Genomic DNA, 25,896 nt, shown 5'->3' with positions numbered 1-25,896 from the left:
CTTGGCTGCTTTCAGTCCTCTCAGCAGAGGGCTTGGCTGATGAGGGAATATTCAACTTCAGTGCTGGCAGAATTTGCCAGAAGGAGTGTGGAAGCTGGAGTTGCTCTCACACAGCAGCCCTCCCTCCAGGGAGCTTAACCTGGAGGGAGAGAGTCCCCAGTCTCAGTAAGAGTTTCAAGAGGCAAATTCCAAGCTGCACCCTCCCTGGAGCCAGAGCCACCTACCCCAGGCCTTCCCACTGGAAGCAACTCATCCTTCTTGAGTTCCTGGAGCACGTTCTCCCTGGCCGGGCATCTACCACTTGTGGCCCTGTCTGAGTTCATGTGCACCTGGATTTTCTCTTGTCACCAGCAAGCCCCCAAGGATGTCCCATTTCCCTCTGAATCCCTGGGGAACAGCCCCGTGCCCATCATCCAGGAGGCCCTAGGCTAGTGTGTTCTAAATGTTGGGGACAGTGCAGCCCAGGCATCACGGAGTCCTCGAGGGAGGCAGGATGGAGTAAGGGGACTTGGAGACACCCGTCTGGTAGGCAGCAGGGACGGAGCGTAACACAGGCGCTTTAGAACTGGTTAGACTTGGTTCAGCTCCAGCTCTGCCTTTCACAAGCTAGTGCCCCTGGGGATGTTTCTTAACGTCTCTCAGCCTCACTTCCTTGATGCAGAGTGGGGGAAGGGCTGCCAAGCAGGTAGCCACGTTCTTGATGCCTAAAGCCCTTCTCCTTTACTCCTACATATGAGTACAAGGTGTGCTAGGGGATACGCCATGGATATAATAGCATCCCTACCCTCAGCGAAGAAGCCTTTAGGGGCCTGCGTTCCTGCCCCAGATCAAAACAGATTTCCATCTTCTCCTTGCTATTTCCATGTAGATCTTCCAAATTCTCCCACCAGTGGCTATGTGGGTGAGTCTCCTCTGCATTTGTTCGTACAACTTTGTGTGTGTGTGTGTGTGTTCAGGGCTGCACCTGCAGCATATGGAAGGCCCCAGGCTAGGGATCAAATCAGAACTTCAGCTGCTGGCCCACCCCACAGCCACAGCAATGCCAGATCTGAATGGTGTCTGTGACCTACACCACAGTTCATGGCAACACCGAATTTTTAACCCACTGAGTGGAACCAGGGATCATTACTGCTGAGCCACAACAGGAATTCCTTGTTTGTATAACTTAAATGGAACTACTGCCAGGATCTTTCCTAACTTGGAGTTTTCTTGTGGCTCAGTGGGTTAAGGATCCAGTGTTGTCACTGCAGCAGTTTGAGTTGCTGGTATGATGTGGGTTCAACCCCTGGCCTGGGAATTTCCATGTGCTGTGGGTGTGGCCAAAAAAAAAAAATCTTTTCTAACCCAATATGAAAACACTTAAGAACTTAATTAGAATGGGTAAATCAAATTGTGTTTTATTTTTATTTATTTTTTGTCTTTTGTCTTTATAGGGCCGAACCCTTGGCATATGGAGGTTCCCAGGCTCAGGGTCTAATTGGAGCTGCAGCCGCTGGCTTATGCCAGAGCCACAGCAACTCAGGATCTGAGCCAAGTCTTCCACCTACACCACAGCTCACAGCAATGCTGGATCCTTAACCCAATGAGAGAGGCCAGGGATTGAACCTGCAACCTCATGGTTCCTTGTCAGATTTGTTAACCACTGAGCCACAGTGGGAACTCCCAAGTTAAGTTTTTAAAAACTGTCTAGTCATTGGCCCATCAACTGTCCATCTCTTGGGAGGCCTGCTAACATTTGTTGTGGCCACACAGGAGGACTATTCAGAGGTGCGTCAGGGGCAATAGTACAATGCTAAGGAAGCTGTCAAATACTGCGACTCACTAGAGTGTGTAAAATCCCATCATTAGGAATTTAAAAAATCCTTTGTAGTGGAGCTATTGAGCTATCAGTCTATGATAATATATAATATCCATAAGTTTATTTTTTTCTTTAGTCTCAGCAGACTCAAGGGGTGCTTTGGACCTGCTGGGAGAAGCTGGAAGTGCAGGACCCCACCTTGGCCTCCACCTGACTTGGGGGTGCAAGTCCCAAGTGGTGAAAGTCCCAGCCCTTCTCTCCACCTTCTCTGATACCATCCTGGGGAGTGGAGGGAAAGGGTAGGGGAGGGGCACTGAGGGCAAGCCGAAGTCAAGGCTCCCCACATTACCTTTCTGGTGAGGCTGGGGGCAGGGCCACAGTTTTACCCATGGTGTTTGGAGCAGAACAATTATTGCCTAAAAGTTGTGTATTTTGCCTAGCTGCCCTTTTGCTAGTTCTCTGGCTAGAGAGAGCAGGCTTCCCTTGGATTTTTTTTTTTTTTTTTTTGCCTCCACTCATCGGGGTTTGCGGGGTGCATGCTTCTCCACATTAAATGCATTTTGATCTGTGGGGCATGAGCTGCTGAACGGTGGCCATGGCTTTGAAATGTCACCATTCCTAAGACTCACCCTGAGTACTTTTGGAAAGGGCAGCTTCCTGATTCCCATCCATTGAACTGTACCGGAGAACCTGAACTGGAAGTTCACTGGACCTTTATTTATTCTTAAAAATTCCATCATTTCACTGTGAACACTTTTCACACTAGGGATTTGCTAAAAGCATAGACATTTTTTTTTTTTTTGTCTTTTAGGGCTGCACCCTCGGCATATGGAGGTTCCCAGGCTTGGGGTCCAATTGGAGTTGCAGCTGCCGGTCTACACCACAGCCACAGCAACACAGGATCTGAGCCACGTCTTTGACCATGAGCCACAGCTCATGGCAGCACCAGATCCTTAACCCACTGAGCAAGGCCACGGATTGAACCTGCATCCTCATGGTTGCTAGTCGGGTTCATTAACCGCTGAGCCACGACGGGAACTCCTGATGCTAATTTTGGAAGCTGCCAGCCCCCTACTTTCTCGACACAATTTGGATAGGTCCAGTTAATGGGAAGATGAACTTTTGAAATTAGAAACTCTAGCAGCTCTTGGTTACTTGGGGAAAAACTCCTTTTTTTTTTTTTCATTTGAAAGACTCATGCAAAACAGATGCCAGATACGCAAATCACTGTTTCATGTGACCGAGGACGAAGCTACTTGTGACAGATAATAATTAACTTCTGATATAAAGATGACATCTTCATCAAATTGACCAGGATTTACATTTCAAAAATTTCTTCGATGTATAAGCAGGGAATTAATGTTACCAAGACAGCTGTCAGTGAAAGGCATGTTTTGAACACAACTGACGTTTCTCCCTTTAGAGACAATGTCCCTCCTCAGGCCCCCCCCCCCCCCAGTAGATTTTCATCTCTCAGGACTTCAGGGTTCGCTCCCAGGCCCCCCGCCCCGAACCCTGCCCTCCTCCCTGGGAGCTTGACAACACTGCATTCTCATCTCATACATGCTATTTATTGCCAAAGATGGGGACGATATCCTGGACCTGAGGGCTCCTATTTTAAATATTGTTACTGGGAGTTCCCGTCGTGGCGCAGCGGTTAACGAATCCAACTAGGAACCATGGGGTTGCGGGTTCGGTCCCTGCCCTTGCTCAGTGGGTTAACGATCCGGTGTTGCCGTGAGCTGTGGTGTAGGTCGCAGACGCGGCTCGGATCCCGCGTTGCTGTGGCTCTGGCGTAGGCCCGTGGCTACAGCTCTGATTCGAGCCCTAGCCTGGGAACCTCCATATGCCGCGGGAGCGGCCCAAGAAATAGCAACAACAACAACAAAAATATTGTTACTGAAGAGTTCTGAAAAACAACCAAAAAAACCTGCCTCTTTAGAGACAACTTTGAGGGTACGGAGCCTAGCTCGGGTCTCTTCCTGTTAAGATATAAAGACAGATTGGATAAAGCAGATTCTGCCCTTCTTTCCTGGGAGGATGTGGCCATATGCTCATCTCTCTTTGTGTGCTTTTCAAGTTGCCTGTAATACTCTGAGGATCTGGGAAACAGACTAAGCACGGGGTCATTCACAAAGCAGTCCCGAGGGGCCGCTTGTGATGGTTGTTCAGACTCTGATTTACAAGCTTAATCAACAAAGCCAAGGCCCAATCTATTCTTTGGAACAGACAAACAAAGCTTGTTTAAGGAACGGATGATGAGTAAATGACATGTTTGATTCAACTGACATTAGATGAAAAAAAAAAAAGAGCAGTGACTTTCTGACAGTTTATTTTTCATAAGACTCTTGGTAAGACCTGAAATTAAATTCCCACACCAGCAGAAGGACAGAAACAAAATGATCCACCTAATAGCAGCTGAACATTAACGAGTGAGTCAGTTAAAAAAAAGAAAAGTTGGCAATGTGGTATCAAGAGATAATCAATTGTCATAACATTTTGTACAATTTAAAACAATGATCAATTCTTAATAGTGAAGAGTTAGGAAATGCGACACTCCTAGCTGTGAAGACAGCGATTGCTTCAGACACTGAGTCAGCAGAGAAGGTTAATTTACGAACAAACCTCAGAGAGAACCTCTTGAGCTATTCCTTTTACTTGTCTCTCCGTGGGCCGCCTCAGATGAGTCAGACTTACTACTCTGTTGAGCAGAAAGAGAATTCGCTTCTATTTCTAAGAGATCTATGTGAAACTTGGGAGGGCTCAGGCAAGGGTCTTTCTCTGATCAGTTCCTTTGTGGATCTCCAGTGGTCCCACCATTTGGAAATGCCCCATCTGCTCTTCTGTGGCCTCCGTGGGGCCTGCCTCCCTCTTACTCCTCCCTGCACAGCCCTGGGAGCAGCGGGAGGAGTGGTCCTCCGCCTTGCACACGGCGACCTTACACTGCAGGTAGATCACATCGTAGCTGGTGAGAAAGCCGAAGACATTGACCTTGAACTGGGCTGTGTTCTTCTGGTGGGAGTGGAGGTTGACATAAGTATTGTCTTTGATGCACCTGATGAAAAGAAAAACCCCAGGCCAAGAGGATTAACAAAGTGTGGTGTGGATTTATTCTGCCTCAAATAATCAGGCTTGAACACAGACCTCAGAATTTCAAATGGAGTTCTTCCCACTACCCACTCTTTCTTTTATTTAAAAAAAAAACTTTTTAGGAGTTCTTGCTGTGGCACGGTGGGTTAAGAATCTGACTGAAGCAGCTCAGGTAGCTGGGGAGGTGCAGGTTCAATTCTAGGCCGGGAACTTTCATATACTGCAGGTGTGGCAATAAAATAGTAAAATAAAGCTAAATTATAAAATTTTTTATAAAACTACCATGAGGAGGGAAAAAAAACCTCCACTTCTGGCCAGAAACAAAAGGGAACTGAAAAATAAACATAATAAAAACAAAAAAGTGATTAAATTCTAGTTAGAACTGTTGTCTGTTCTATTTTTTCAAGAGGGAGATTAAAGGTGGTAGCTCTATTATTTGAAGGTGACCTTAAATTATTAAAAAATGTACTTTGTAAAACACTAGTGCACCTAATGAAAAACTTGAGGAAAGAAGTGAATGACCTATCAAGAGAGGAGATAAAATGGGATAATACAAAATGCTCAATTAAAACCAGCATATAAAATGTTGTATTAAAACCAGAGAAGGCAGCAAAAGGAGAGTGGGAGGAGAACCAAAGAACACATGCAATAAATAGAAAACAGTTACCAAGAAGGCAGATTTTAATCCAGCTCTATCAATAATCACTTTACACATGAATGGTCTAAATACACTAATTTAAAGACAGAGACTGCCAGAGCAGATGTAACAAAATCAAGACCCAATGATATGATGGCTATAAGAAACCCACTTTAAATATAAAGACAAAGATTAATTAAAATAAAGGGATAGAGGCATTCCCCGTCGTGGCCCAGTGGAAATGAATCCTACTAGGAACCATGAGGTTGTGAGTTCAATCCCTGGCCTCGCTCAGTGGGTTAAGGATCTGGTGTTGCCGTGGCTGTGGCTTAGGCTAGTGGCTACTATGGCACTGATTAGATCCCAAGCCTGGGAACCTCCATATGGCGTGGGTGCGGCCCCCAAAAGACAAAAAAAAAGTAAAGGGATAGAGAAAGATTAACCATGCCAACACCAATCAAAAGAAAGCTGGATTAGCTACACTAATTTCAGACAAAACAGACTTCCGAGCCAGGGTAATCGTTAGAGAGGGGCATTACATAATGATGAAGAGGGATCGATTCTCCAGGAAGACATAAAATCCTTAATGTATACGCAGCTAAGAACAGAGAATCAACATGTATGGAGCAAAAACTGATAGGACTGCAAAGAGAAATCGACAAATCCATTATTACAGTTGGAGACTTTAACACCATTCTGTCACTAATTGACAGACCCAGTAGGCAGAAAATCGGGAAGGATGTGGATGACTCAAACAGCACCAACAGTTAGCTAGATCTAATTGGCATTTATGGAACCTTTCAACAACAGTATAATACACATTCTTCTCAAGTCCATGTGGAACATTCCCCAAACAGACTACATTCTGGACCATAAAAAACACTCTAACAAATTTAAAAGAATAGAAATCACAGAAAACACATCAGATCACCACAGAATTAACCTAGAAATCAATAACAGAAAGGTTTCTGGAAAACTCCTAAATATCTGAAAATTAAGCAACACTCTTCTAAGTAACTCACAGATCAAAGAAAAAGTCTCAAGAGAAATTAAAAAAAGTATTTTGAAAATGAATACACAATTGACCAGAATTTGTGGAATGCAGCTAAAGCAGTGTGCAGAGTGAAAGTTACAGCATTAAGTTCATGTACTTGAGAAGATGAAAGATCTAAAATTAATAATCTAAACTTCCACTTTAGGAAACTAGAGAAAGAAGAGAAAGTTAAACCTAAAATAAGCACAAGAAAGGTATGTCAGTTGTTAAATTCTGGCTTCTGTCCTTGATATATTTTGAAAGGAGAGAATTAAAAAGGGAAGAACTTTCTCACTCTGATCCAGTGCAGTTTAGTGGCACATCCACATCTGCACACCTTCTACACCATGGCTCACACTGCCTGTAGAAAGTGCTGCCTCTTGTCCCTCTATGGCTTTTGGAACCAGGCACCACGATGCTTCTCGTGGGCTTAAGGACGCTGTGGCTCTCGCCACCACTCTGAAGCTGCCATCAGTAAATGATGAGTTTTTGTTGACTTCACACTGGTTGTCAACTGCCCATCCATAAGTATTCTGCCCCTGTTAGGGGACAAGGGGGCTATAAAGGCAAGCAACTTGCCAGAGTTCTAATTTGGCAAATCTGTTGTTTAACCAAAGGCACCAGAATAAATCTCATCACTATTAAGAGCTTAGCCTGGGATATCCCACCAGCCCATCACAGTCATGAAACTTAAAGAGAAGGGAGAGAGGAGTACGCAAGGCTGGAATAAGAAGACAGAGTCAGGGACAGCAAGGGCTCTTCCCACGACTCTCTGGGGACTCAAGGGAAGTTGTCCCAACTTCCTACAATTATTTGTCCCCAGCTGGGATCAGAGGGCTCTGCACAATGTTAGGACTTAGGACCACCAGGTGGGGAGCCAAGGTCCCCCAAAGGAAGGCCACATAAATCTAACAGCCCACCAAAGAGGGCCTTCTGTTTTCCTTACCCTTGCCGGATCAAATCATGCTTGACAGTTGTGAAGTCACCGGGATCCGGAGAAGCCACACAGGTATCCACGAAGAGCCTCAGCCTGGGATCAGGGCTACGGAGCGTGGCCTGGAGGACGACCTCTTTCCCCCGGCTGGCGTGGTGAGGCCCCATGCTCCCCATGTGCTGGGCCACGGGCAACTCGAGGAACGATATGGACACGTCGTAGCCGGCACCCTCCCTCAGGACATCGGCCCCAGGGATGACGTCAACCACGGGCGGGCCGTCCACCCTGCAGGTGAACTTCAGCTGAGGCACCTTGTGCCGCACGATGACTCGGCCAGGGTGGCCCCGTCTTCGTCCTCTGATGGAGTTGGAGTAGCTGAGGGAGCCGAGGCTTTCCTGGGAGGAGGGGGAAGCATTGGCGCTCCTGGGTCCCTGAGCAGAGATCTCTGCTTCCTGCACCTCCCCCCAGGCTTGCTGACAAGCTGGAGGGCAGGAGGCCTTGGGCCTGACCTTTCTGGTACCCAGAGCCATGATGGGGTGACCTTATGTCCTGTTTCTTGGAGTGTGGGGTGCACACAGGGGGCCTCCACTCCCTTCCTCCCTCCTGTGAAGGCCAAGCTGTGAGATATGGGATGCGGTGGGAAGCCCACGCTGGCTGCCAAATTCTGCCACACATTCCATTCCCTCCCAGACCATTCCCCACCCCGGGCTCTGATCTTTTCCCCAGACCAGTCCTGGCTCCCTGTGAGCTGTGGGCCTGACCCTGGGGACCTTCCTCTCAAACTTACTCCTTCAAATCCAACAGGACTTGAAGGGGCCAACGGGATGCTGAAGGCTGATGAGCAGGGGGCCACTGTCCCCGGCAGGCAGCGTCCTTCCCATAGCCCAGCATGACGCCAGGGACCCGTCCTGCCCAGGGGTGTTTGGGTCAGGAAGCCTTGGCCTGTGCAATTCAGATCCGGTGACATTCTGCCTTGAAACCCTCCAAGGACGGCCCTGTCACCTTAGAGCTGTGTTTCACACTGCTCTGCCCTCTTTTCCTTTTTCTGCCCCTAAGAACCACCATCTCTCTTCCTTCCCCCTGGAGGAGGCTGTCGTGCTCGTTGAGAGCGCAGAGTATAGAGGGAAAGCTAAACTCCAGGCCCGCATGGCCCTGCCCACCTGCAACCAGGCTCTGGGCTCCCTGAGTTCCTTCTCACACTTCTCCAAGCTGGCTGCTGCCTGGGGCCCTGGCCTTGGCCGACCCCCTACTTGGAGGCCTCCTCCTGTTCCTCTGTGCCTGGCTCCATCTTCTTATTCAGGCCTTGCCTCCCGGGCCACCCTGTCCAAGTGACCTGTCACCGCAGAGCATTTTCTATCCCCTTCCTTGTTTGATTATCTTCTGAACCCCTTTCACTGTAAAGGACTCTCTTTGCATATTTACTCTGGGCCTGTCTTCCTTCTCTTGAATGTAAGAGCCATGATGCTGGGGCCCTGTCAGTCTCAGGGGCCTCTGTGTCCTCAGGACCTAGAAGGCTGCTCATTCACTGACTGGGAAATCAGACAAAGGACCCTTTGGTAGTGGCATTCTCCCCACAGGTGGCCTGGGACTGGTTGCTGGTTGTTACTGCAGGTGGGTCCTGACTTGCTCTGTCCTCTGGCCCCAGCACTGAGGTCAGCTACGGGGCCTGCAGGGGGAGCTGGGTCAGCCAGGGCTGGAGGGGACAGCTGCAGGGTTCAACCTGATGACTGAGAAGCATCTGGCGGGGGAGGGGTGGGGTGGGGACGCTTCCCTCCTCCTGGACACAGAGGGGCTTCCAGCAGGGTTCCTGGGGCAGAAACCTCTGAGGTAAAAAGTAGAATTTTGAGAGCAAAAGAATAACCCGACAGACAACATATGAAGTATGGAGCTGAAGCGGATAGCTAGCATCACGCAGACCGTCTGAACGAATTCGACTTTCGACGGTTTGAGTGTTTTCTGGGGGTTTGGGGCAAGTGTCTCAACAGTGATGCAAAAGAAGAGATGAATTACATGGGGTTGCTTTGGAACATGTTCCACTGTTAAATACACTGACTAAAATAATTTGGCGGTTACACACTCTCCTGTATCTTTGGTATACTTCTTTCCTTGACTTTAGTGCTACCTTTTTGGGAAATAAGCAGTGGTTAAGGAAGATGAAATAAACATATTTATTCCATTACACATAAATGTCCTAGTATTTGCTTTCCACATTGGAAAGCAACACTGGAACTGCAACCTGGTTAGAAAGACAGCAGTCAGGCAGACAGGTCATCTCTCTTCCCCACGACCACAGCATGACTCGCACACAGTAGGGGTGCGCTAGCGCTGAATAAAGAAGCATGGTGTAAAAATGCTTTGGCTTTGCAGCTAAGAGAATAGTATCCATCCATCCATCCATCCATCCATCCCACCCATCCATCAGTCCATCAGCTCCCTGCACTTGTTACGGTCTATGTATGCAGGCAATTACATGTATGTGATTTGCATAACAATGTATGCAAATTCCGTATGTATCCCAGATCTCAAAAGGAAGGAAAGTTTTAGACAAATTACTGGGCTGCTCCAGGCTTCAATGAACTCAGAAACAATGTCATGGCTTGTGCTTTTCCTGTCCCTACCCAGTGGTTGAATTTTCCAACTCTCTTTTTTTGACCTAGAAGGGTCAGTTTCATACCTGTCGGACGGTGCCACAGCGGCCATAGGGAATGCTGAAGATCAGGTAGCGCCCTGTGACTTGGGGGCGACACAGCTCGTCGTTCATGTGGATGTCCCAGGAGGAATAGCCCAGCCTCTGGAGGTAGCCTCGGTCAATGACGACTTGGAAGAGGTGAGGCAAACAGGTGAGCTGGGCTGCAGAAGGACGAGAACGGGGAGAAACTCACAGAGAGAACCCGGTACACTGGACATGCGGGTACTCAGGAGCGTGAGTGCAAGTTCACTTTCTAAAAGCCCCTCGGCCACTGCCCTGGGTTGGGGCTGGCTGGGCTCGCATCACTCCCTACCCTCGACTTGACTTTCACTGACTTTACGTTCCCCCACTTTTCCAATGTCCCATCATATCCATGGGGAATCCCACCCACAGCACGTGTCCCTCAGGCCGTGAGTCAGAGCCTCCTCTAAGGATTTCAAGGACAGCTCGTTGCACAAGCTGAGAACACCTGAGCCTGGACGTGCATCTCGCTGGGCTTTTGTATGAGGGGCAGGTGGAGAAAGAGAGCGGAAGCCAAGGGGGGGGGCGTGCAATGGGGCTTCTTCTTCAACCTCCTAAAGCCCCGTGAGGGGCTGGAGGTACAGGAGACCTCGAGGCGGGGCGGGGAGCAGAACCTGGTCCCCCCACAGCCTGGTCTTTCTTCCCCAGAAAACTGCTCTCTTAGCTCCTCTTTCCGCAGCCTCACACCCTAGGAGGGGAGAAGACTTTACCATTGTCTTTGGGTACAACAGACTCAGCTGGACCTGGTGGGGGGGAGGACAAAGAAAAGCAAATGTCAGCTGTGCAGAAGCACGGGACAGGGACAATGGGGCTAGCAGTAGATGTGATTGGTAGGGAAATGGGCTCGTTTGGTGCAGCTATTAAAGCCAGAGTCCAATGGCATGAAAATTCTCCCGGGTGATACAAAGGAAGGGAGGGCCCAGGGCCTCCTGAAGGAGCTGGAGGGAGGGATTCCGACACGTGGAAAGCAGTGTAGAGAATATGGTGTCATCAACACCAAGCTTTGTGGGAGCCAGAGAATAATAAATACAGGGCTTTGCAGGTTACAAACACCGTCCTGTGGAGGAATTCTGGCTGGTGGCCCTTCCCACGCACACGGCACGCTTGGCAGCTCAGGCTGGGGAATACGCAGTTCGTGGCTATCAAAGGCCTCCCAGCCAGCCCAGAAGCAAGGGGAGCTGGTAACCCAGAGCCAGAGCCCAGGCCAGGAAGCATGGCCTGCCCGATCCCTCAGTCCTGCAGACATTCTCGGCCCCGGGCCGCTGATTCTTTGGTTGCTACACCCGAGGAACGGGAAACCCTTTGGTGTACAACCCAAGAATGGAAAATGAGTTACCATTTACAGAGGGGCCTCTGCCAGCAGGAGGAATGGCTGGACCTGTGAACAGACAGTTGAAGTGAGATCTGGAAGACAGGGACCTCACGACCCCAGGCGGACTCACCACCCTAGCGGACTCAGCGTACATGGCTCTATGGAAGAACGCTTGTCTCAAGTGAACTCTGACGGCTTTGCTATTGGGGCTCCTTTTCAATGCAGAGCAAGAGAAGCCCACATAAAGGTAAAACGAACAGCAATGATTCCTCTGAGTTACCTGTAAAAAACTAAGAATGGAACCGACAAGGTGAGCTAAGACTTGCTCACCAAATCTTAGAATTCAGGCACTCCATGAGATTTATGTGAGCACATGTAGGGCAAATATAAGGAAGTATGCCTCTTCTCAGAAGGAGGTCTGCCTGTGCGAGTCAGCATGCCAAGAAAGATACCTGGTGATGAAAATATTTTGGGTAGGGAGTTCCCGTTGTGGCGCAGCAGAAACAAATCCAACTAGGAACCGTGAGGTTGCAGGTTTGATCCCTGGCCTCACTCAGTGGGTGAAGGATCTGGCATTGCTGTGAGCTGCGGTGTAGGTCACAGATGTGGCTTGGATCTGGCGTTGCTGTGGCTGTGGTGTAGGCCAGTAGCTGTAGCCTGGATTAGACCCCTAGCCTGGGAACGTCCATGTGCCACAGGTGAGGCCCTAAAAAGAAAAAAACAACAGTGAAAAATACATTCCAGGGAGATCCTGGATGAAAAGGGCACAGGAACACAGTGTAGAGCAGGGTCTGACTTCTGACGCCAGGTCAAGGTTTGGGGGTGGGGGGGTCTACCTAGGAGTGTGCCCTTGATGCTCTTGTCAGAGGTTGTGAATGGGAGGGGGACAAACTGTCGTCTAATAGCGGTAAGTTCTATGTCCTTAATCATCTTATCATAGTATCACTCCTCTCTTTGGCCTCACAACCTTTTGGTATATTTTGGGATAAATACTGCGCTGAACTGGAATGAGAAAAAACTAGTTAGGAAAATACCCCTCCTGTATAAAACACTCACCACAGCCGTTATATACCAAATATGCCCTGTTATCTTAGAATCCGGGGCCGCGGCCGGCCTGAGCATCCTCGGGGTAGTGAATTTTGACCTTAGGAACAGAACTTTGCCCTTTCCTCCTAGGAGAGGAAAGAATGGGCGGAGCCTTGGGGACACCCTGGGAAGGCCTGCGGTGGGGGCCGGGGAGCCCAGGTACCTGCGCAGACCACGCCCGCGTCCTCCTCGTGGGAGCAGTCGTGCTGCGCCCAGCCCGAGTGGGCGCAGTGTCCCAGCGCATCCTCGGTGCCCGCGCAGCGCACGTTGTCCAGCAGGATGGGCCCCGAGCCCGGACCAAATCGGCCGCGGCCCAGGGCGCTCAGCGCGCGCCCGCAGCCCAGGACTCGGCACACGACGCGCGCGTTCTTGATGTTCCAGTGGTCGTCGCACACGGTGCCCCACACGTCCTGGCGCCGGACCTCGACCCGGCCCTCGCAGCGGCTGCGCCCGCCCACCAGGCGCAGGGGCGGGTCTGCGGGAGGCAGCGGGGGGGGGGGGGGGGGGGCGATCAGGCGGGAGGAGGCACCGTCTGGCGCCCGCCGCCACCCCCACCCCACCAGCATCGGGGAGTTTGTGTGTCACTTGTCATTTACAATAGAAAAGCTAACAGTGGAAAGAGTTCTACGTCTGCTTTTGCTGTTCACAGTGAGTCCTCTCCGTGCACTCACTGGGTCCTAGAAAGTAAATCCTTTATTAACTGAGACTATCCAGGAACAGCCATGATGAGCAGCCTAAGTTTCCAGATACCTAGGAACTTAATCTTTAAAACAAAACTACGAAAAATCCAAAGAAAACAAACGAAAGACACCACCCCCTCCAAATCTTTGGAAGACAGTTGTTCTAAAATGAGGTACTGCCCGGAGGTAGCAAAACAAATCTATCTAGGAGTTCCCTAGTGACTCAGTGGGTTAAGGACCCTGAGTTGTCACTTTGGTTCTGGTTACAGCTGTAGCTCAGATTCCATCCCTGGCTGGGAGACTGCCACATGCCACCCCTCCCCCCCAAAAAAACCCTAAATAAGTAAATAAATAAAGCAAAAACAAAAACAAAAACAAAAAACCCCAACAAAACCCAACAACAAGAACGCCAAATCTGTCCAGTGAAATTTCTTTCACTCTACATGACTAAAAGTCAACATTTTCACTGTATGGGCTCTATTATGGGTACAAATACCAAGTTATAAAATAAATAGATCCTGGGGATGTACTGTTCAGCAGGGTAACTATAGTTAATAACACTATTGCATATTTGAAAGGTAAGAGAGGATCTTACACATTCTCTCAAAAAAAATTTTTAGCTAAGTCTGGTGACGCATATTAACTTGAATAACTGTGCTCATCCGCAATATATACAAATATGACATTATGTTGTACATCTGAAACTAATGTTATACATTAAATAGACCCTAATAATAATTAAAAAAAACCCTGATATCATGTAACTCCTAGCTATTCCATTCCTGGGTATTTACTCAAGATAAAGAACACATGTATCCAGAGAAAAATTTACAAATAGAATTCTCAACAACAGGCAGAAACTGGAAACAATCCAAATGTCCATCCATAGGAGAATGGATAAATAAACTGGGGTATAGTCACACAATGGAATATTACTAAGCAAAAAAAAAATAAAAAAGGAAAACAAGTTACCACTACATGCAATCATCTGGACAAATCTCAAGAATGCTTTGTTAAGCAAAACAAGTCAGATGCAAAGAAGCAGAGAGGATTTTCTTTCATTTAAATGAGATTCTACAAAAACAAGTCTGATAGATAGTGACCGAAAGAAAATCAGTGCTTGCTGGGGGAAGTGGAAGGGATTTACTGCAAGGCAAGGGGGCATAAGGGAACTTTGGGGATGAACATGCACTTGCTCTGATAGTGGTGGTGGTTCCATAGCTGTATGCACTAGGCAAACCTCAGAGATGTGTGCAACTTATTGCAGATAATTATACTTCAAAAAAGGTGATGTAAAAAGTAAAAATAATTAAAAAAATAAAGTTTATGCTATGTCGGTGGGGCCCCATCCATCAATGTATGGGAGATGATTTGTCTTCATATACATTGGTTGCTAGTGATGATTTTTCCATTTCCTGCTCTGTTTGGCACATAGAAGATGCTTCATGAAAGTTAATAAACACTCCTGGCATCAGTTTCTGTGACTGAAAAATCCTGCTCCAGGATGGTTGCTCTCCTTGTCAATAGTTGCTGTGATACTGGAAGCAAGATAACCATTCTTGTTTTAACTATGAAAAAAGGCAAACATTTTCTGAGGTTTCAGGAGGTGAATCTGGGGCTTCCGACCCGCAAAAGTGTCTGCACATATACACCTAAAAGCTATAGACGTTTTCAGTAAAGGGTAGGAAATTTGAATGAAAAAGAAATAGGATCCTAATAGTATTAGCGATGGAATAATAATTTTAGTGCTTAGAAACAAATAAAAATTACCAGGTGAAGGGGCCATTTCTTCACCAACTGAACCCGCAACTGTAAAAAAGAAAAAGAAAAATTAAGCTTAAAAATGCATGTCTTGGAAGTCACATATTTACACTTAAATTTGAAAAAGAGCTGAACATTTTCTCTAAGTTTAGACATTACTTTTAAAAAAGTTTCTACTTCAGTTGGGGACAGAAATACTCATCCATTAAGTTTTATTTCCTTGTCCATTAAGTTGCATCAAAATGTAACAAGTAGTGTTGTGTGCTGTTTATTCTCCAAAAAATCAAATCATTTATTAAATGGCCAGAAAAGAAGCCTTATAAATACACTGAATTTTGGAAAGGAGGAATTCAAATGGATCAGATTTTTACAGGGGCTGACAATGAAATGAAGAAAACCAAGTCAGATTTGAGAAGTATTTTAGAGAAGAGAGAGATCACATTTGGGTCGTGTAATTCCATATGAAAATCTACAGAAGGAAGCAAGATAGGAAACCTAACACTGGGCTTTATGACAGAAGAGGGTTGTGCAAATGACTGTAAAACTAAGGATTAATCTAGCGAAAGGCATATGACTGTTACCAGGGGATGGTGTCACTTTTGTTGAAATCAGATCTGTGGCTGCAAAAAAAAAATTTTTTTTTTCCAATGCAAAGAAAGCATTAACATTTGATTTCATTGAAATCTTACTCTGTAGACGAGAATCTGCCTTTTGACAAGTTCCCCAGGCCATTCCCTTGCATGCTAACACCTGAGAACCACTGCACTAGGTCACTGCCACGGTCTCCCGCAGCACTGACATTCAATGCTATTTTATCCTATTTCTCCTGTCCCTGCAATTCCTTCACCACATTCAGAATCAGAACCAGTGATGGAGGACCGGCTTGGGACCTCCCAGCCGCTCTCCTTTCTCCTGACCTCTGCTGGGGAAACAGGAAGTGCTGCTCTGGGCTGGGCTTTTTCACAAAGTCGCTCACCAGAGCTACTGCAAAGAGCAGAGAGGTACCTGGAGAAGGAGGCGCTTCGCGGGAAGTGGGAGTTGTATCTATGAATAAAGAAGAATCAAACTCAGACATTAGTGGAAAGAAAATGGAATGTTTTTCCCAACAATCGTGTGCTTGCTGAAGAATAAATGGGTAGAACCAACACCATCACAACCTGGTTCTCTAGTGCGTGCCTTTGGGGGCGCTGGATGGTCAAAGCATCACACGAACCATAACACACACCGCCAAGCAGGTGGCAGTGTGGACCCCCAGCTCTTGCCTCCCGTGGGCACACCTAAGACCAGGGCAATAGGCAGAGCATGTTCCCTAGAAGAGGACCTACCAGGCAAGGGCCCTGTAAGCACACAGCAAGAAGGCGGCCTTCCCCAACCCAAGGGAAGAGCCCTCACCACGTATCTATTCTGCTGGGCCCTTGATCTTGGGCTTCTAGTGTCTGGATGAATGAGGAAAACATGAAGCTTAACTTCTGTGAAAAGGATACTGGGATTTCTGTTTGCATTGGGGCTTATTCTGTGGATAAAATCTTCGGTGTATGTGTTCATTTGTTAAATAGGATGAGGGGGAGTTGATCGCATTTAACTTAAGAAATGTGACAGAGAGAAAACATTACCAGAGGGGGTGTCCACTTCTGCCGAGATTGAAGATACATCTGTATGAACAAAGAGAACAGGACATTTAAAAATAGGACACTCGAAAACATTAAAAATAAAGTTAACATTGTGGTCAAAGCAGTCATTAAGTGGGCTCATTTTCTAAATAGGACATGACCAGGAAGAAGCTAATCTCATTCATTTAAACGCCAAAATGGGAGAACCTTTACCAGACGGCGAGGTCATTTCTGCCGAGGCTGAAGAGAAATCTGTATAGAGAAAGAAGAAACCTAAATACCAGGGCAGAGGGCTCCTGGGTTTCTCTTTTTACGGAGGCTGTGTTAGGGACAAAATGTCCATGGACCAGCCTAGTCTGATAAATGGAACTCTAAGGAGAGGCATGTACAGGACAGGAGACAGGGTTTTACCTGGTGTAGAGGTCATGGTGGTTGAGACTGGAGCTGCAAATGAAGAAAAATAACAAGGCAAGCAATAAGCCAGCCGTATCAAGCATATACGCTTCCGTAAAATACAGATGTAAAATCGGCCAACACAAATCAGTGTGGCTGATTTTAATTTGCATGATTCAGGCTCATTAAGAAGAGACAGTTGTTGTTCAAGGTAGCAATACAGAGATATCACAAAGGATGTTGAGTTTAGTGGGTATTTCTGCTTCCTATGGTGACACGTAGACAGCCTGGCGACGTTTACTGATTTTCCAAACCGTTCGTTCTCTGGCCTCGGACTAGCTGTTGGCAGTTCCATCAGTGCCACTGTGGCTCTTCTATGAGGTGCCCCCCTCTCAGTCCCTGCACCCCCAATCTGTTGTCTCTTAACATGCAGTCAGTAGGGAGACCAGATAGCCAATCCTTATGCGTGTGTAGAAAGTAGGCTCTGTGGAACACTCCCACGTGGATTCAGGTGCTTTACTTGAACTTGAATGTTGGGGCCTCAACTTGGCTCTGTGCTTGTCTACTCCTGGAGTCTAATCTATCTTCCAAGGGGCTAATTCAGCCAAGTAATTTCCAACCCTGGAAAACAGTATTACTGTACTATCTAGGTAGAATTTCAACACCTACCATCCCTTAAAATTAGTAAGAGGACAAGTCATCAGAAAACTTTTTACCAGTTGTAAGGAGCAGATCTGTGGCTGAAATTGAGGAAGGAACTGTCAAAGCAAGCACAATTGAAAGAAAACGATAATTAAATACCATCCTTGTCAATCAAGTTCATTGGTAAAGATTAAAAAAAACTCAACGCTGTTTACAAATCATGCCCCAGTGTGCATAATATTTGACGATACTCTGTTCCTATTTGATTTTCCTATTCTCTGTTTCATTAAGCTAAGGGAAATAAATAGTGGGGGAGGGTACTTGGGTCTGGAACCCAAGAGACTTGAGTTCTAGTCTCTGCTCTTTGTGTAACAAAGCATGAGACTTTGGGCTGCTTGCATCTGAAGGGCTAGTGCACGGACCAGCAGCTTCTGCACCATCTTGTTACATACGCAGACCCTCCGGACCCTCAAAGACGACTGAACTGGAATCTGCATTTTAGCAAGATCTCCAGGGGATGTACAGGTACATTAAAGTTTGAGAGGGACCAAGCATCCAAACGGAAAGGCCACGAGGCCCAGGAATAATCTGCGAGGAGGAAACTACACGCAGGGTGCCCATATAAAGGGGAGTTTTCTTTACTCAACCCAGACAATGGTGCTCTGCCAAAATTCATGCTTGTATTTCCCATCCCATCCTCTGTTTGTTTGGTTGGTTTTTTTCCGACTTTTTCGGGCCGCACCCACAGCACATGGAGGTTCCCAGTCTAGAGGTCCAGCCGGAGCTGTACCATGGGGCTACGCCACAGCCACAGCAACGCCAGATCCTGGCCGCGTCTATGACCTACACCACAGCTCACAGCAACTCCGGATCCTTAACCCACTGAAGGAGGCCAGGGTTTGAACCAGAAACCTCATGAATGCTAGTCAGATTCATTTCCACTAAGCCATGATGGGAACTCCTTGTTTTTCCATCAAAGCTTGACATTTAGACTTTTACATGAAGTCTCCTACTTTTAAGATGTAGTATTAGGAGTTCCCGTCGTGGCACGTGGTTAACGAATCCGACTAGGAACCATGAGGTTGCGGGTTTGGTCCCTGCCCTCGCTCAGTGGGTTAACGATCCGGCTTGCCGTGAGCTGTGGTGTAGGTTGCAGACACGGCTCGGATCTGGCATTGCTGTAGCTCTGGCATAGGCTGGTGGCTACAGCTCCGATTCGACCCCTAGCCTGGGAACCTCCATATGCCGTGAGAGGGGCCCTAGAAAATGCAAAAAGACAAAAAAAAAGATGTAGTATTAAAAAAAATTAAACATCACATAGGCAAAACTGTTATCTCAATCAAAACCCACAAAACCCATCCATGGGCTGCTTGTTTGTGACCTCAAGTCTGAACAACTTCTAGGGTTTCTTCCAACTCTTGAAAAAATGTTACACTGTGATGATGCCATATTGAACTGGTCCTTGCCTAAGAGACCAGGTAGCTGATTCTCACAGATCCAACAAAGAGAGAAAGTTGTTTCAGTGTCTGATTTTCCATAGAGGTCCCTTTCTACCAAGCTTGGCAGGAGGCTCTGAGATTTAAAAAATAGGAACCATGAGCTACTTTTATAACTGTTTACAGTTCAGAGAAATCGTAAGTTGAGTCGACTTGGGTCGAGATGGTATTTCACCAACTTACTTGGCCATATATTCAGCATCTCAAGCCCTAGGATGACCACCCCTCAAAGTATCCACAGAGGGAAGTTTACAAAAAGACTCATGAGCTGCTCACCTAGAGAGGCAGGAGGGTCTCTGCAGGCAGCACCCCCCCCCCCCTCAGGAGTGTGACTACCAAGCTCCCATCACTGAGTGTGTGCACAAGTGTGTGCCACTCAACCTGCAGGACAAGCTTCCTCCTCCTGTTCTGCAGATGGTGAAACAGAGGCTCTGAGAGGTAAGGGGATTGTGCCCGCTGTCACCCAAATGGCTACGCCTGGAGCCAGAACATAATCCCAGGTTCTCTGGCTCTAAATTTTGTGACGCAGCATTTCTATTCAAACTAGAAAAGTTTCAGTGGTCAAAGAAGTTGGAGAGACACTGGATTGAGCCAAGTTTTAAGAAGATCCCTTACTGCAGGGCTTGTCAGAGACTTCATGGTGTTAACAGACTGAATTCTCAAGAGAGGGATCTCTTATTTCCCTAGCTTATTTAGCCAAGAAAATTCTTTTCAAAAAATTTGCATATCACTGGCTTGGGGTACAGTAATGTGAAACACACATGGGAGAGGTGAGACTTATTTTCTGAAAATGCAGATTAGAGGAATAGTTTTGCCTGAGATGCCCAAAGTCCTGTGACTGCTAAAATTTATTTTTTGGTCTTTTGTCTTTTTAGGGCCCCACCTGTGGCATATGGAGGTTCCCAAGCTAGGGGTCTAATTGGAGCTGTTGCTGCTGGCCTATGCCACAGCCACAGCAACGCTAGATCTGAGCTGTGTCTGCAATCTACACCATAGCTCACGGCAACGCCAGATCCTTAACCCACTGAGTGAGACCAGGGATCAAACCCAAAACCTCATGGTTCCTAGTCGGATTCATTTCCGCTGAGCCATGACGGGAACTCCTGTCGAAAAAATGAACTCAGGAAACTTAAAAGAAATTGTGGCACAATAAATGGATTTAATGTCAGCTAATGCAGGCTATTAGAAGGGTGGCCACTGAGCATTTGATTTTATTTGGAAGAATATCTAGATAGTATTTTTGAGAATAACATAGCTGTGCTATTGCTTATCTGTTGGAGGACAGATTTGCTTACATTCTGTGCCTGTGTTAATGAGTTTAAGGATTTGGGGGAAGGGAAATTGTTAAACATATTGCTTCTATTCTTTGAAAAGTAGAACGCAAATGTCATTGTGACCTCTCTACTGACAAGACTGGTTTATGCCAGATCATTTTCTGGCACATAGAGGGTGGCTTTGACAGGTTGATAACTTTTTGTAAGATAGGAGACATCTGAAATGTTCATGTTTTTCCTCCATAGTCCCATCTCCAATATTACAATTTTTCTAAATTGCCAGTACTGGCGGCCCAGGAAATGTTTTCATTAGACTCAAAAACAATGCACAGAGCTTGAATTTTCTGTCTTTTGACTTTAAAAGGAAGGTTGATCCATAATATTTATCCTCATGTAAATTCTGGCATAAAAGTCTCATCTCTCCAAATATGCTGAATGACAAAATTATTTTACACAATGTTTATGCACATCTTATTAAGTTCCTATTTTGAGAATGTGAAAATACAAGGTACAGTAGACTCCAACAGTCTTAGTTGAGTGCCCAGAATAATATAGAAAGGGAAGGTAGTTGATGAATGAGTTTATAGGGTTCTAATCCTAAGATAGTAAAAGTGTAGAAAGACGATGCTGGTTTCTTGGCTATCATTTTCTTAAGCAATCCAAATCTATGCTTAGAAGAGAAGTTTAGCATTAAGCACCTTTACCTTCACTGATAAGCTTCAGCTTGCTCTTGCTAAGAGAAGAGTGTTTGAGTTGCAGAAGGCATAATTAGTTTGAGGAATTCAGCATTTTCGTAAACTTCTGATATCAGAATAGATTTTGATCTGTAAATGAGTTTTGTGAGATGACACTGCCTCTATTTCTATAACCATTTCACCTGGACTATCTAATCAGTCCTATGAATGTATCCCTAAATGTGGTTATTGAAAACCGAATAGCTGCCTCATGATAATTAAGTACATATTATTTATGGAGGAAAAAATATGAAATTTCGAATTGAGTGTGTAGGCTCCCTATCATCTTAGTGTTTCTTTTCCCACACTAGTTATTGACTTTAACCTACATTGTAGGAGTTCCCGTCGTGGCGCAGTGGTTAACGAATCCGACTAGGAACCATGAGGTTGCGGGTTCGGTCCCTGCCCTTGCTCAGTGGGTTAACGATCCGGCGTTGCCGTGAGCTGTGGTGTAGGTTGCAGACGTGGCTCGGATCCCGCGTTGCTGTGGCTCTGGCGTAGGCCGGTGGCTACAGCTCCGATTCGACCCCTAGCCTGGGAACCTCCATATGCCGTGGGAGCGGCCCAAAGAAATAGCAAAAAGACAAAACAAACAAACAAACCTACATTGTAAATGTTTGTAAAGGGTAGATTGTCCTACATCAAACTTATATTAAATAATTCCATCCTTTCCTGGAGGAGGTGGATGTAGAAGAGGTAGAAGCTGGGCACTGGTCCATGTGCCTAAGAGTCAGTAACGACTGAAACAATGTCCTGTGTTTAGTTGGTTATTTTGAAATATAAAAATTATCATTGAGGTAAAACAATTCTATTAACTGGAATATCACAAGATATACCCACCATATTTTTCAGGACATTTTTTTCTTTGGGGCAAATTGGTTAAAATTACACTGTATGGTAATTGCATTTAGGTTCTAAAGAAAATAATCTGCAGAGAAATCGATGCAATATATAATTTGTCCAGGTTAATTTTCATTTGGGGAAAGAAGTTCTGAAATATCCTCAAAATAGTTTACTTATCAATTGAAAGTCCTCCAAAAATAGAACTATTGAACAACCAGTATGTGGGGTGGAAAAGAAAAGCTCCCTCAGTTTTTTGGAGGGAATAACTTTAAAAATACTTAAATGGCTAAGTTTACTTGGTGCAGTTAAGATTTAAACTTGTTGATTTTAACATTGCTGTTACATCTGAAATCAACTTATGTGATGTTCTGGTAAAAAAAAAAAAAATTAACTCTGGCGTTCTCGTCGTGGTTCAGTGGTTAACGAATCCGACTAAGAACCATGAGGTTGCGGGTTTGATCCCTGGCCTTGCTCAGTGGGTTAACGATCTGGTGTTGCCGTGAGCTGTGGTGTAGGTTGCAAGCGCGGCTCGGATCCCGCGTTGCTGTGGCTCTGGCGTAGGCCAGAGGCTACAGCTCCAATTCGACCCCTAGCCTGGGAACCTCCATATGCCGTGGGAGCGGCCCAAGAAATGGTGACAAAAAAAAAAAAAAAAAAAGTTAACTCTTTGAATCCTCAAAGGTGTGAACATTGATGGGAATATGAATGAAGCTGCTGATTTCAGAAACCTGCTGCTGCATCGAGCACTGAGGGATCCCCCTGGACACAGCGTCCCAGGTACAGAAGGTACGTAACCAATACATGTTCAATTTATTATTTCATTCACTGAATATATATAGCAGTTTCTTATGTTAGTTTGATATGAGCTTGATATTTATTTTCATATAAAGTATAAACTTGAACCCAAACCATATGCAAGTCAGTCTATACATATATGATTTATATAAAATGAGAAAGAAAAGAAAATTACCAGGCGAGGTGGTCATTTCTGTGGCTGATGCTGAAATTATAAAACAAAACAGAGACCAAAATGAGATAGAATCCAAACAAAAATCCCATCTGCTTATAGGACATTTAGAAAATTGCTTTATTTTTTACAAATTATACCTCAGATAGACATATTAGGTACAAGACGACTTCTTTTTTTTTTTTTTTCCTTTTCTAGGGCCGCTCCTGCAGCATATGGAGGTTCCCAGGCTAGGGGTCGAATCAGAGCTGTAGCTGCCAGCCTACACCACAGCCACAGCAATGCCAGGTCTGAGCGGCGTCTGTGACCTACACCACAGCTCATGGCAACAACGCCAGATCCTTAATCCACTGAGTGAGGCCAGGGATCGAACCTGCAACCTCATGTTCCTAGTCAGATTTGTTAACCACTGAGCCACAATGGGAACTCCAAGACGACTTCTGAAATGTGAAATTAAGGATAAGGAAGGTAGCTTGGATGAGACAGAAGGAGAGACAGGGATGCACGAAGACAGGAAGTGAGAAACATTCCTTGGTCGAGGAAACAGAACGATCTCCTGGGATGGATCAGCAAGGCTGTTTCACTGAGGCTGTAAAGAGGAAATATTTTCTAGAGTTTTGAAGTACTAAGAACCTTCCTAATTCTGACTTCAAATTTCTTTTTTCTTCCTTCCTTTCTTTGTTTTCTTTTTCTCTTTTTTTTTTTTTTTTGCTTTTTAGGGCCATACTCATGGCATAGGGAAGTTCCCAGGCTAGGCGTCGAATCAGAGCTACAGTTGCCAGCTGACACCACAGCCACAGCAATGCCAGATCCGAGCCATGTCTGTGACCTACACTGCAGCTCATGACAAAACCAGATCCTTAACCCACTGAGCAAGGCCAGGGATCGAACCCTCGTCCTCACAGTTACTAGTCAGATTTGTTTCTGCTGAGCCGCAATGGTAACTCCTGACTTCAGATTTCTAACACCGACTTACCGTTTTCTTTTGGCCGTGCCCACTGCATGTGGAAGTTCCTGGGCCAGAGAGCAAACCCACACCACAGCAGCAACCAGAGCCACTGCAGTGACCATGCTGGATCCTTAACCTGCTGAGCCACCAGGGAATTCCTGATTTCTCATTTTCATCCTACAAACTAGTTTACAACATAGTACTAAGTTATCTACATGTTAGGTGAAAGGAAAAGTGGTTCCATAATATAATAAAGCATATTATGACCCTGATTCAGTGTTCATTTACTCTTGTTAATGATCTATGACGGCTGAAATGCGAATCAGGGAGTCTGCTAGAAAGATTCACTAACCAGGAAGCCGAGAAAGACACAATAAAAGGATTACCAACTGTAGGGGCTACTTCTGCTAATTCTGGGACTGCTTCGGTGGCTAAAAGAGAAAGCCCGAGGCATCCAGGTTAGTGCAGGTGAACATTTACAAAACACCCACAAGCAGAGTGAGCACCCAGACCCCCGTTGCTGCCCGTGTGGTGGTTGAGCATCCTATCACAGGCAGAGCAGCACGTCTAAAGCCCAAACTGGGGAGCACCTCTGAACTACCTTTCCCCCTGGGTGAAGACCTGGCCTTTTTTTTTTTCAATGGTCATACCCATGACATATGGAAGTTCCCCGGTAGGGGTCAAATTGGAGCTGCAGCTGCTGGCCTACCACATTACCAGATCCAAGACGCATCTGTGAACTATACTGTAGCTTGTGGCAACACCGGATCCTTAACCCTCTGAGCAAGGCCAGGGCCAAACCCGCATCCTCACGGAGACAATGTCAGGTCCTTAACCTGCTGAGCCACAATGGGAACTCTGGAGGCCCTGGCCTTTTGATACTAATTGGAAGTATCTTTCTGAGCCTTTTCAGGGAGGAGTGATCTACAGCCACTCAGGAGATCTGAAGCCACAAAATAGGGCAGACAAGTGTTTGATGCCATTTTAATTCTGAGTCTTTATCTTGAGATGTCATGGCTGTCTTGAAACACTCAATCTTCGATTAAAAACGAACTGCTGAACAACAGAATGGGAGGGAAGTATCCTTGTCCCATCATCTTCACGCCATCGGAACCTCCTCTCCACTCTGCCCTCTGAGGGGGATCCGGCTGTGGAGAGACCCTCGGATGGGGTGGGGGGGGGTCAGAGGTGTTTGTGGATGCACATCTCGTGCCAAAGGGTATCAAAACATGGCTTTTAAATTCCGATTTTTTAGAATGTTTGCATAAAATAAAAAGGAATTTATTTATTTATAAAAATAAACTTGCCCCTATTGGCAAGACTGCCCCACATTTGGCAATCAATAAATGAGGAGGGTACTTGCATAGTGCTCTCTCCGAGAAATACCTTCCTGAGAAATCTATGAAATTGACACACCTAGAAAAATCATTCCAGGGAGTTCCTGTCGTGGCGCAGTGGTTAACAAATCCGACTAAGAACTTTGAGGTTGTGGGTTCTATCCCTGGCCTCGCTCAGTGAGTTAAGGATCTGGCGTTGCCATGAGCTGGGGTGTAGGTCGAAGACGAGGCTCAGGTCTGGCGTTGGTGTGGCTGTGGTGTAGGCCGGCAGCTACAGTTCCGATTCGACCCCTAGCCTGGGAACTTCCACAGGCTGAGGGTGTGGCCCTAAAGAAAAAAATAGAAAGAAAAAGAAAAATCATTTCTGGAAGTTAAAAACCATCTCGAAGCAAGAGCAAAATGTCTTGGCTCACACGTATGTTTTTGCTCCTAGGAGCTCGTAGGGGCAGGGGAACAGGCTGTGATCCTGGGCACACTTGAAAGCAATGCGACCAACACCCTGGGCTGTCAATCTCAGGGGTTCCCGGGACCTGGGACTTTTAGTGCTAAAACTGGGAAAACTCCAGGCAAACTGGGCCAAGCCATTTGCCTGAAGGGGACCCCCCAAGCC

At 46.3% G+C, this 25,896-nt stretch overlaps 2 protein-coding genes across 2 annotated transcripts in view; both read right to left on the bottom strand.

Annotated features, from left to right (window-relative positions):
• Positions 1–4,211: 4,211 nt before the first annotated feature.
• On the bottom strand, positions 4,212–10,395 carry LOC125116284 (deleted in malignant brain tumors 1 protein). Its single transcript, XM_047761373.1, has 3 exons — positions 10,167–10,395; positions 7,505–7,887; positions 4,212–4,853 (listed from the first exon to the last, which is right to left on the bottom strand). The coding sequence occupies exons 1-3, from the start codon at positions 10,251–10,253 to the stop codon at positions 4,562–4,564; spliced, it is 762 nt and encodes a 253-aa protein (XP_047617329.1). The 5' UTR covers positions 10,254–10,395; the 3' UTR covers positions 4,212–4,561.
• A 488-nt stretch (positions 10,396–10,883) lies between these two features.
• LOC125117012 (deleted in malignant brain tumors 1 protein-like) overlaps positions 10,884–25,896 on the bottom strand; it is an 86,742-nt gene continuing 71,729 nt past the window's right edge. The window contains exons 22-24 of the mRNA XM_047762688.1: positions 12,764–13,075; positions 11,539–11,580; positions 10,884–10,945 (exon numbers count right to left, since the gene is read on the bottom strand). Of these exons, the coding sequence (XP_047618644.1) occupies positions 10,884–10,945; positions 11,539–11,580; positions 12,764–13,075 (416 nt within the window). The remainder of the gene's footprint in view (positions 10,946–11,538; positions 11,581–12,763; positions 13,076–25,896) is intronic.

This window comes from Phacochoerus africanus, chromosome 15 (assembly GCF_016906955.1).
Source record: "Phacochoerus africanus isolate WHEZ1 chromosome 15, ROS_Pafr_v1, whole genome shotgun sequence".
NCBI lineage: Eukaryota > Metazoa > Chordata > Mammalia > Artiodactyla > Suidae > Phacochoerus > Phacochoerus africanus.
Note: the sequence above shows the minus strand (reverse complement) of the source record. Positions and strands in the feature narration are given on the sequence as shown.